Below are 13,091 nucleotides of genomic sequence, written 5' to 3'. Positions count from 1 at the left end.
CTTAGCTTCATGCTTCTGAGACAACATTGCCAGCAGTACCTGCTGTTGGTAGCCCACAACCTCCTCCCATGTGCTTCACCATGTCCTTCACCTTCCACAGACTGGGACTGGAGGTCTCTGTGGTGCAAAGATGCTAGTCTCGCACAGAATCAGTTTTGCTGTTAACAGTCTTCAGAGATTTTCTTGTGCATTTGTTTAAATGTTCCAACAAAAAAAACCAGTAGTTAGGTGCACTGAAAAGCAAGAACAAACCTTGTATTGTCCCACTGCAAGAGAAGTGAGAAACTTCCCTTCATCCCATTCAAACACTTTCTCATACCACAAATACCATGTCACTGTTGACTGATAACTCTGCAGTAACTACTACACAAGTATTTTTTTTCTCCTAAAAGAAGTCTGTAAGCTGACTCGAACTTCAGCCAGATGCTGTCTCCATATTTAACTTCTTGAGATTAACTGAATTCAAAACTGCCTGTATGGGGTTCTAGAAGGGATAGGGTCCAGCTCCTCTGGCGCTGTGTTCTACAGTTGTGGTTAAAATAGCACTGATAACACAGCAGTATTTTGGCTGTTGCTGAACAGTGGTTTGCCCACCTCAAGGCTTTCTCTTTCCCACTCTGCTCCCCCAGTGAGAAAAGAGTGGGCAAGAAGAAATCTTCTGGAGATGTAATTGACAGATTAATAGTAAATGGGATCCACAAAAACCCTTTGCAGATTCTCCAATGCCACTCAGCTCTTTAACCATTTGTCCTTCCTCTGACACTTGAGCCACCATAGAGATGTGGGATTAAGTACAGGTCAGATTGGACATAGGAGTTTATAAATATTGTTTACAGACATTTTAGTAAGTCTTAGAGAGTAGTGAGTTTGGCTATAGAGTTAATACTTCTATTGCTTCTATGAGTACATATCACCTTTCTAGTATAATCTATCTTACAGATGTCTTATTAACTCTTTACTAATCATAGCAGGAACTTGACTGTCAAGTATGGCCAAGCTCCTGCCTGTAATAAAAAAACTGACATGTTCTGCAATAATCACTTCAGATCACAGAGGACAGCCTGCCCCAGCATGAAGCACTCCCAGGGGAACCCCAGACCTCTGTTACCTGTGTTCTCCCTGCCTGGAGGGAAGCAGGAAGAAGACTGGTTTGGGGGGTTTTTGAGTGCCTTGGTTTGGTTTTCCTATTCCCCTCCAGTATTATTTCAGTCAGTGAAAACAGATTCATCCTATTAAGTTCTCTAGAGACACTCCCTGGAACTCCAGTAGTAATTCAAAGAATAACTTACTTACACAGTCCCACTACACTTTCAGCACAAAAAACAGTAAGCAAACTACTGAAAAGTGCTTTTACCCCTCTAAGATCTCCTGGTCTCCTACCTTACACAGAAAATGACACCCACTGCCCACAACCCAGGAACTTTCAAAGAAGCATTACATAAACCAGTAACTATTTTATCAAATATGATAAGCAAGAAATTAAATTCATACTTAAGAGAAATACCACATTAGAACAAGATTTCTGAGGAAATAAATTATGCAGGTCAACAAAATGGTTATGTCCCCTCACGGCTATACATAAAGTCCTTGTCCCTAAATCAAAGGGGGGGAAAAAAATATCACTGGTAGACAAATCATAAATCATGCTGTACTGAAGCACTTGAGCCTTTTTCCAAAGAGAAACATGAAATGAATCTTGGATAGATCAGTAACAATTAGATGTTTTAGGAGTTAACATTACCATGTTGGGGGAAGTCCCTCCCCACTACAAGAAGGCTGGGGAGGGACTTCTCAGGATATCAGATAGTGATAGGACTAGGGGGAATGGAATGAAGCTGGAGGTGGGGAGATTCAGGCTGGACGTGAGGAGGAAGTTCTTCACCATGAGAGTGGTGAAGTCCTGGAATGGGTTATCCATGGAGGTGGTTGAGGCCCCATCCCTGTAGGTGTTTAAGACCAGGCTGGATGAGGCTCTGGCCAGCCTGATCTAATGTGGGGTGTCCCTGCCCATGGCAGGGGGGTTGGAACTAGATAATCCTTGTGGTCTCTTCCAACCCTGACTGATACCATACTATGTTCTTTTCTTTTTACATTTCTGTACAGAAGTATCTATTTTGATTATTCATAGAGTGCCATGTTCTCAGTTACCACCACCATCATTACCTATGGCAGTGAACACATACAAGCATAAGACAATAACTTTTCTGAATTCCAGCCCTAACCCTGATTAAAACTACCTACTGAAGACGTTTTTTGTTCAAAGAACAGAGATCCACTCAAATGTTATTGGACTGATAAACCCCTTTTTTTGTTGTTGTTAGTAAATCAAAATACCAGTTAATATTTTGGTGTAACATAAGCTCAGAAAAGAGTTTATTAAATCATTATTTTTGCAAAGGCTGAACAATTAAAACAAATACTTTTTTGGTCGCTATTTAACATGCGTGTTTACCAAATACATGCATCCTGTACTTGGTGGATGTATCATAGATTTTCAGCTGAGATGGAGTCCATTGACTATGAAACCTTACAAACACATCATTAAAGTTGTTTTTAACCAACTCTGTAGAGAGCAGAAGTCCAAAGCGTAACGAGAGCCTTGAAGACTTACATTCCTCAAATGCAGCTGAAAGCCCACTTCCTTGACAAATAATGTTTTGGGAGATGTAGATACATGCTTCTTTGGCCAGTCTTGGGCAACAGGGCATTTGTAGAGCCATGACATTTGATTTTTCCACCCTGACGCTCAGGGAATTTTTTTTGTACTTAAGCTTTTACGCTGGTGGAGGAAATTAACGGTGTTAGCATCCTTACACGGCAGAGTGTGCGCGCCTCTGGAAACCACAAGACTCAGAGGAAGCTCCCTTTATCCTCAGTGTGTCAGCCTTTGGTAGAACCTGCAGAAAAGCAACAGCCATGCAAGACACATGCTTTATATCCCCTGTGGAAGGTGCTTGCAACCCTTAAGCTTAGTTTTCAGTGGGGCACTAAACTCAGGGAAATCTCTAGACTTCAACCAGGACACACTGTTGCAAAAAGGTCACTGGATGCCCCACTACCAATGTGAACGTTCGGCTATTTATCACCTTGCAACGCAAGCCTGTGTTTGGCAGCTGAGCTTTTTGATATTTGTTACGTTTATCAAGCTACCTTCTGATCCCAGAAGCAAAGATAATGGAGAATCGCCATTAGTTTCTTTGAGGGAAGGCAACAGGAAAGCACATACATTCTTGTACCATTTGTTATGCATATTTTTAGGAGTTATACAACTTCAGTTTTGCAAAGCAGTTTTCTGAACTTTCACTGACAAACAAATCTTATCCGAAAAATCTTACATCAGCAGGGTTGGTTTGCAGATGTTATTTGCACCATTTATTTATCAAAAATAACTAGAAAATGTTTTTAAAACATCATTCCAGACTGTACAAATAGGAATGTGACACGGGCTGTCTGTTTTACTTATACCGTTTTACTGCTTCATATTCTGAGCAAACAGAGAGGCTATTTTCCCCAGGGGTTCAGAAGGGCATACTATTTCATTTCTTCAGAAAATTGTTTCTCTGGATTTCAATCTTTTTGGCTAGATATGACAAAATATAATATCAAGAACACTTATGCTTTTTATCAGCTCTACTTTCAAAGCATAAATAATAGATCAGTATATATTTAAGTCAGGTGACCAAGTCTTATTTCAGAAATCAAATAAGCATTTTGCAATTTTTAAATGATGCTGTATATTTTCACTACAGTATCATTATGCCTTTAAAATGCTTTCAAAAGACCAATTTGTAAGCATGGAGCAATTCTGAAAATATTTCACTAGCGTTAATAATACCTCACTCGGGTGGCATTCAATTTTCTGAATCCTTGGGTTAATGAGCCAAATAAATCAAAATTAAATTGGCATTGAAAAAAAAAATTCAAACAAAATTGCATCTATCACTTCATACATCCTGAGGCTTCCTCAGTACTGCTCACAATGGCTAACAATATTCCAGCTCTCAGAACCATTACACTTACTCATAAGGCAATCTGAGATTATTTTTTTTTTAAATCAAATAGATCAGACTTCATGACTAGACAAACATAACATCTCATTATATCGGGAGTATTCACAATAATTTGCACACAGCATTAGTTGAGTACTTTCCATTAGGTGTTCTTAAATTTCAGCTGCCCACCATTTGTTCAATAATTCAACAACCTCCTTCCAGGAGGATTTCACCATTGCAAACCATTACGTTTTAAGATACGCCATAAAAATAAAATACGTTCTGCAACCGAGCTGTCATTCACCATCTCTTTAAAAAAAGCCCCAGCAACACAGAGATGTAGTGAAGGAGCTGAAATAAAAATCCTAGCACTTTTTAAAAATAAATATTTCGAGTCGTATTGCGGTAGTAGGAATGGTGGGGGAAAAAAGTACATATTACCTTCGCTCTCACTGAAGTATGAGGGAAAGGGAGTATTTGCCAGGTATTATGAAAAGGATTCTACCACTGGGGAATGTCAGTGTGTCAATTCTTTTACAAAAATAACATAAAATCACACATGCCTCATGCCAATACAGAGTACTAAAGATGCTTAAGTTGTTATCAGAAGTAATAAATCCATCATAAATGAACAACATCCAACAAATACTGACATGTAATGACACTGCAGTTGCCATTATTTTGCTGCTGGTACTTGTAATCAAGTAACAAATGAACTTCTCCACTCATGGAGTCATCTACAGGCAGGAGGGCATCCATTCACCCAAAGGAACTTCCTAGGAACACAAGGAGAAGTTAAAGGCCCAAGCATCCTTACATGGCTCAGGCTGAAAGTAACAAGGAACAGCACAGAAATGTGTCTGCGTTATTTCCCCCGGCAGCATCTTCCCTGTGGCTTTGCTAAGTTTTCATGAGCAGAAGTTTAAATAATAGCAAACTGCTAATCTAATGTATTGGGTTTGCTTCTCATCCCAGAGTTAAAACTGACACTACAAATATAGTCAAGAATTTTCTAGCTGCTGCTTAAAAAAAAAGGTGCAAAAATCTGTTAGAAAGACTGTTACAGTTTGATGAAACTTCCATTACAAAAGGTTTTCAATTTATTATCAAAATGCAACTAGTGTATATGGCCAGCTAACGAGCAATCTCCACAGACAGCCTGGAAGATAAATCTGCTCTAGAGAAAGCACAGCCCTCTGCTCATAGCAGATTTGGGAAAGATAGGCTCCATTCAGTTCCCATCCCACATCAGCAACGTGGGTCACCTGTTTTGTGCACCAGGGTCCCGGGGCAACCCCTGTTACTGGGGACTAGCAGTTTGGACTTTTGACAGCTTAAAGAAAACCCTTCCAAAACGTGTTGATTTCCCACCACTACAGAATAAAATAAGCATTATCCCAGCTCCTGAATTAAAGTTCAGTGCCTAATTCCAGCATGCCACCAGTGCTCAGTACCCAGCTGCTGAAAAAGCAAATATTTCAGCAGAACAAGAAGTTCTACTTCAAGTTATTCCTTCAAGTTTTGGTTGTGACAGACAGCATCAATAAAAAGTCACCATTCACTGGTTACTCAATTGCTTGCTCAGAATGACACACTAATTTTATTCTGATTTTTAAGTCCACAGAACAGAAAGTCCAACTACTATCAGTCCTTTCAAGGCTTTGATCTTAGGCAGAATATTGATTTGTGTTTTCGTAACATCTGCCAGGTAGCAGCTGAGCACTATTATTACTCAATTTATAACAACTGGTGAGGAAGAAGATTTGGAAACTAAACCAAGTGCACATTGATGTGCTCAAGGGAAAAAAAAACCCAAACATACAAACATGAAACACTGCTGGATCAGCCAAAACCACCTTCAAAATCAGTACATGGCGCAGGTCTGAGAAACTCTGTGTTCCAAATAGCACTGAGAAGCATGTATGTTTTCATTACTATCACACAATCAACTCTTACACGTATTACCATGGGAGCAACATGAACACAGAGGCATGTCAACTACTTGCAGGATCAGGCTTTAGTCAAAAATCAGAATACAAAATGTAGATTACATCAGAAAACAACAAAAAGGTTTAAAGAAACTCTCCTAGATACAATAAAGAAACTCTCCTAGATACAATAAGTATTTTAAAAGAAGTCAATGGCACAAGACTTCTTTCTACCACTGAAGCAATGTTAATTTAAAAGCCAAGAGTAATTTGGAAACATCCACCTGTAAATCAAAAAGTCCCCAAAGATTAATTTCTGCATTTACACTATTTGCAAAATATATTCAACTTAGAGGCATCCTTTTTTTTTTTCCCTGAAATAATTGCATACAAGATGAGAGCTAAAACAATCTCAAGTGTAGTAAAGGTAATTGCCGCACTTACGGCTCATGTCATGTTGATGTATTACTACGTATCAAAGGTCACAGTTCTGTACTCATACATTATCAAATTTGAAAGAGCAATATTCGATTGTGACCAACCTTTAAACTGCCCAGAATGTGTGTGAAAATGGATGTTGGGCTAACCTGGGTTTTAAAAAAAATGAACCCATGTTCTGGAAGCTGAGGGGTCAATCAAGCCAGATTGACAGGGTTAGGTGTCACTTCTATGTGTCTAATACTCCCCTAGATTATCAATGAGGTGCAGTACACTGATCACAAGCTAAAGCAGCTGTACTAATGAAAATGAAACAGTCTGAAAAAAACAGGTAATACAGGTCTGTGACACAAGGCAGTACCTTGTGGACAATAATGTAGGAATAAGGACATAAATCACCATTTAGACACAATAAACCTGTAATACCCACCTTGCAATGTCTGTGGAATCACAGGTCAAAGTCGGCATCTTCACAACTTCACAGTTCTCTCTGAAGCTGCCTTTCCCCACCCCCACCCCCTCACTGAGTCTAGGCAGGTTTTTCATGCATCTACTTCAGTGAGCACACAAAATTTTGTAGTCATATGCCAGCCTGACCTTTGAAGGTGGCTAGCTGGTCCATGCCATGAGCCAGTTCTCCTTGCAATTGGTTGTAGCACAGATAAATGGGTCTTATCAGAACCTACTCAACCTTGAACAACTTTTCCTACTTATGCCAGTCCAGCTTGGGGGTGCACTGAAGAATCTGGGGCACCCTCATCCTTGTTTTGGTAACATACCAGGCTCCCTGGAAAAATTAAAAAGTCCTCCCCTCCCCTCCCCCTTTTTTTTTTTTAAATCAGCTATGAAATCCAAGTTGAGTACAGATAGCACAGAATCATCATCTAAAACCACAAATCACTGCTATCCAAAGAGCAGTCTGACTCATCCTAGCCATCATTATCTGGATCAGGCAAATATTCAATAGCTTTCTCAGAATAAGTTTTCCTCAAGCAACCACAAACACTACAAAGACAGCATATGTAGTTCAACCTATATAATCTAATTTCACACCCTAGAATTTACTTAATTTTGTAAAATACCAGATTTCAAGAGAAATTAAATACAAGTTCAATTATCATCTCCGTTACAAACAGAAAAGCTCAGACAGCCATATCATGAAGTCCATTAGACCCTAAGAATTTACACTAATTAACATCTTTGCCATTGATTTTAACTTGAGTTTCAGCTGCAGGTGATAAAACTTCCAGTGAAGGCCATAGCTAGGATTAAAATAATACTTCTGATTAAAGATGCTATTCAAAAGTACCTAAAACACACACACACTTCACTAATGTAGCAACAAGGCTATTAAAACAATGAGAAATTATAAATGGACAGGATCTCCTGTTTAAATAAAAGTTCAGTATACAAAACATACAAGATACATATACAAATGTTAACTTAAGAAATATCAGCTTTCACATATCTTCTAAAACATCATTTAAATAGTTTTCTTAAAGTGCATTTTTTCTGTGCTTTTATAAAATGTTTTTCTGTCTGCTGACAAGGTAAAAATTAAGTTTCATCAACTTAGTAGAGCTCTTTGAAGCGATGCAAGGAATTATAGGGCAGACCATTTCAGGAAAGCTGGAAGGCCTTTGTTTCTTGAGTTTTCTACAAATCCAGCATCTCTATTTTCATTTAGGCAGCAAAAAGGAGAGAGAAAGAGAGAAAGAATTATTTCAATATAAGTTACAAATTTAGACTTGAATTTGAATTTACAAATCGAACATCCAAAATTGCCAGATCTCCAGCGTCTGCACCCCTTGTTTCCTCCTATATCTGATTAGTTCAGGATTTTGCTGCATGTATTTCTCTCTGGCAGCTGCAATCTCCCTTGTGACAATTATTCTTGTCACACAATAGAAGAAGAATACATCATTTTACTGTGGCAACAGCTCACAAAGGCCTCCTGAAAAGCATTGCTAATTTTTTACTGAAAGTTCTAGCAGTGCAATGCTGGGTACAGAACCAGTTCTGAAGTAGTTTGCTCCCCACTAACTAGTGTCAGAAATCACTAGCATTACAAGAACTGGTCAGGAGCCCTCCTCCTATGCAAAAATTAAATCGTGATCAAATTGATTTTATGCAACCTTGAAAGGGTTATATTATGATTCAGTGCTTTAGATTTTGCACTGTTGCCAAGTTAGATAATCTATCAAGAATCTTAGAAGTGTTTGCTTGAATCTCAAAACCCCATGGCCCAGGAGCAAATTATTGTATAATCAATATGTTTCATTTTAAAGCCCTTCTCTCTATCCTGCCCATCATACACCTCTCTAGATCCTACTCTTGCAGAGAAAAGATTGAATGTGACCTGACAGGACCTGAGAGAGCTTCACAAATCAAAAGCAATGTGAAGATAAGTCAAATTCCTTGAGATTCATGATCTTTAAGGACAACTCAATTTATTTATTTTTTTTAAGTGCTGCAGGGGAACAGTTTCTGTTGTTAAAAGCTATTAAAACTTAAGTGTATTTGTTGTGCAAGCAAACCTCCAGTAAAGACCAAGTGCTGAGAAATTCCCACCTACTCAGGATGCCATTTTTTTCCGCCAAAGAAGCAGAATTCAGGGCAGGAATCAATTTCAGACTAGCAGATACAAATCTCAGGTATGGCACGCTTCTGAAGGAAATTTACAGTTTGTCCTCTGACAGAAGCTGTGATGTGTTACTACATGCCAAGACCTGGAGGCCAACAACCCTATGCCAATCAGTCCCCTAGGAACACTAGCATCAGAAGAGAAGGTTGTAATTCATCACCTTCCAATAACTTAGGACACGTGAACTCCACCTAAAGACCACACACTGGAAGACAGGAAAACTGCTACAGATCAGTAATTAAGTTTCTCGAATGCTTTCCCTTCAGTGAATGAAAATATTTGGGTAACAGCCAAAAATCTCTTCCATGAGCTAATCACACAGATCCTAGTTTTTAATACATTCTTTAACAGAAAAGGCACATCATTACAAAGCATCCACTGCTCACTGGGCAAGCTGCTATTGTCCTCTTATTCTTAAATTTAATTTGAAACCTAATTCCTCCTGCAAAGTTATTTGTACCAACCACTTGAATTTTTCAAACTTCCATTCACAAAAAAAAAATAAATATATATTACTTTCTCCCTTGTGTTTATGTACTCAGTGTATTTGCAGACTTTTCTTAAGCTATTTGTTAGGAATATGACTTCTATACAGCTTCCTCTGACTGCAAACATATGCTCACTATACCATAAATCCGGACAGGTTTGCATTTTCAGTTACAGAAACTGAAACATGAGACACTAAGATCTAACCACTTTTAACCACATGACTGGGTAGGAAAGAACTTCTTGGAGATACTAGGAAATTTTTTTTACTTTTTTTTTTTTTTAAATTATCAAACCACAAGACATGGAAGGAAATAAGAGCCCAAAAATGTTGCTTGAGACCACTCAAACTGGTCAAATTATTTGCCCTCACAGATGAAAAGCGACTGTATTCAAAGTTACTGTTCTAGTGAAATATTCACAGAAAGGCCATTGCTTACCCCACATATAGTCTTCTTCATTGTAGAAGACCTAACAGACCTCACTCCAGAAACAGCTTATTTTTAAGAACTTTCTTTACACCCATTTTTCTTCTACAGAACACATTCAGACTTCATGTTGATTAAGGTTTGAGTCTAACTGCAGACAACTGTTGAACAATGAACTGAACCCTCGTACTTATCCACTACCATTAACTATAATTTTAGAATTAATTCTAAACACCAAACAAGCTTCTCCAGTATTTGCTGTCAATTACATCCTTATTATTTATGGCATACAAACATGGTATTAGCCTGGGGTATGTACTGCCACATAGTAATAGTCAAACCATGCTACATTTAAAACAAAACAAAAAAATCTTTGAGTTCTCTTTCTCTCTTAAAAACTTGATCTGACAGGTGATAAGGGGGTTTGTGTAACAGTTCTCAGAAGCAATATTTTGACAGGACCAGACTTAAGTACATTTTGGAGGGGGGGAAACAAAAATATTCAGGCATGTATTTGGAAATCATAAGACAACAAAAACTAGAGCATTTGTTGTATTTTCCCCCTTTCTTCATTCTCTCTCTTCATCTTTTGAGAGCCAGTTTGCAACTGGATTAAGTATCACTGACAGCTGCTGTACCTTTTTGCTCTAAAAACTCCTACTTCCAAGTTTTAAGGGGTTACAAAGACATGAGTAAGTGTAGCTACTGCTGTTCACTGACAGATATGTTTGGATTTTGAATCAATTCCTGTTGAACAGGTGTCTTTTACTATTGCCACACCAGCAGCAGACAGAGCCAAAAAGTAATTGCAGCAGAAACAGAATCTCATATCCATACCAGGACTGGGCCATATATACTTGGCAGGAGTAGCATATGAATGCTTACTGTAAATTGAGGAAAGCCTAGATACTATTATTGTCATACGTATCTCCTTGAGACTGAGCTCACTTGCAAATTAATTAGCCCTCTATCCTCATTTATTACAGCAGCTTTAAAACCAGGAAAAATTAGAAAGTTAAAAGTAGATATCTACTCCTCAACATCATCTTCAAGCCTTCTGAAGCAATTAATGGGAAAGACTGCTATGATACTCATTTTTTTCAGTATGTTCAGGAAAACTAACTTACACTTCCCCTTTTCAAAAATCCTAGGTGGTCTTCAGTCTCATAATGCTAGGTTTTCACATTCTAACAAATATTTGTCTTCACATTGGGCTGTCTATATTTGATCCTTCAGTGACATTAAACAGAAAGTACCAATCATTCCTGTAGAAAGTTGCTAATGTCACATTTAAGAATGTTGGGAGAAATAACATCCTACCCATTACTAGATGCTGAGTCTCCTTTCAAAAAGACTGTTTCCCAGCAACCTAAGTACCACCAATCTCCTTGACAAAAAAAACCACATCTGAAAACAGACATCTTCCAGGCTAACACAAAACTCTTTAATATACATCTCCAATATCAATAGATCTATTCTTAATTTAATATATGGTATATACATTAACAACTCAATGGTTGCTTGTCATGGTAGTACCCACATACTGCAAAAGTACCCAAAACTGCAAAAAGCCTGACACTTAAGATACTCCTTTTTAAAAGGAAATCATACAGGCTAAATTAATCTTAACTTCTGAAGTGTAATTCATGTATTCACATGCCATATAAGGAACACCCCACACACTGTTTGAGGTTTTTCAAGATATAGAGAACATTACACAAAACTTCTATCAGAACCACCACTAAATCAAATGAAGCTACACACGATCATCATCTACTGAAAAAAGTCTGATTCTATTAGGTACCTCAATGTCAGGCACCAGAAAAACTCTAGTCCAGGTTTCCAATTGTTACATTCAACAGGACATAACCCATGTCCTTAACTTGAAAAAACATACAATTGAATATCTATATTTTTTTTCAGTAATCCAGCAGCAAATACTCATAATTTTAACAATAAGTATCAACAGACTTTAGGCACAGTTAGAAAAGTGTTCTGGCAAATGGACATGCACTTCTCCTATTGCTAAGGGATCTATTTCTACACCACAGCCACCCTAGCTACATATAGACGTGCTCCTCTGCAAGAGTTGTATTTCTTCTGAACTTCCACAATGTAACTTTAGAAAAGCTGCATACAGCAAGACACATTCTCTTCAGTTTTAGGAATCACAAAGCAAGTAATGCTGCTAGATCTCTTTATTTTCCTTTTAACAAAACACACAAAGGCACAAAATTCACTTATATCTTGTCATTATTGTACAGGTATAAATAGTGCTTTGTATTCAAGTACAATCAAGTGCAAAGACTTTCTATATCTTCTGTAAACACAAAAAAGAGTATGTATGTGCCTCTGGTTCATCTGCAATGCAAATACCAAAGGAGATGCCATTTATCTGAGTGCAATTTAACTGAATTCTGTCAAAAAGTTAGACAATGAATAACATTAACACCACTGTAATGACACTTCCATAAGCTTAAGTCAAATTTCAGATGACACTTCAGCTTGTAAACTTCTGTGTATTTAAAAATGTACTCAGTTCATTTTAACAGGGAAGCATTAAAAAGTATCTTAAAGTTCACTAGACCAAACTTACTAGGTCAGCTGCTGCCAGTAATTGTTCATCACGTGTGACAGCTAAAGAGATGTCAAATTATACATCACCCTTAGCAAGGCTTTTTTTTTTTTTAATATGCAAACTGAATGATGGCTACAACTTCAACCAACTACACATTCTATGTGCTAACTTAAAGACACATGCTTAATTTACAATACCCACACTTTTACACATAGCTTTGACATACTGTGGCAGTTCAGGCAGTTCAAGCTCAAGCAAGATTTTTAGGTTGTACCATTAAAAAAGCTCACCTGAATAGTAACAACAGGCATGAACAAAGCTAAAAACTAGCTACAGAAGGCACTTGAAGTACTTTATTCTGCTTTCATTAAAGATTCTTCACTTTGTTCAGCTGAAATAGACTCTGAAACAGAGTCTTCGGATGTTGAAATATTTTCTGCTTCTTTTTCAACTTCTTCAGCTAGCTTATCATTTAGCTGCTCAGGACTTGATGTTTTATCTGTCTCATTTGCCTCAATCTGGGCTGTGTCTTCTTCAGATTCTGTGAAAAGAAAAATTAAATAGCCTTTTTCAGAAATTAAGAGGTAGCTAAAATAC

The 13,091-nt window shown here is 37.8% G+C and overlaps 1 protein-coding gene across 3 annotated transcripts in view; it reads right to left on the bottom strand.

Annotated features, from left to right (window-relative positions):
• Positions 1–7,379: 7,379 nt before the first annotated feature.
• LNPK (lunapark, ER junction formation factor) overlaps positions 7,380–13,091 on the bottom strand; it is a 43,947-nt gene continuing 38,235 nt past the window's right edge. The window contains exons 13-14 of one of the 3 annotated variants that reach the window (XR_008462927.1): positions 12,785–13,035; positions 7,380–8,031 (exon numbers count right to left, since the gene is read on the bottom strand). Coding sequence is in view for 2 of the 3 variants with exons in the window: in XM_054174241.1 (XP_054030216.1) it covers positions 12,848–13,035 (188 nt within the window). In the remaining variant the exon portion in view is untranslated. Of the gene's footprint in view, positions 8,032–12,007; positions 13,036–13,091 lie in introns of those variants that run through there. The other 2 variants (XM_054174241.1, XM_054174231.1) reach the window with 2 other exon arrangements.

Source organism: Dryobates pubescens, chromosome 2 (genome assembly GCF_014839835.1).
Source record: "Dryobates pubescens isolate bDryPub1 chromosome 2, bDryPub1.pri, whole genome shotgun sequence".
Taxonomy (NCBI): domain Eukaryota; kingdom Metazoa; phylum Chordata; class Aves; order Piciformes; family Picidae; genus Dryobates; species Dryobates pubescens.
Note: the sequence above shows the minus strand (reverse complement) of the source record. Positions and strands in the feature narration are given on the sequence as shown.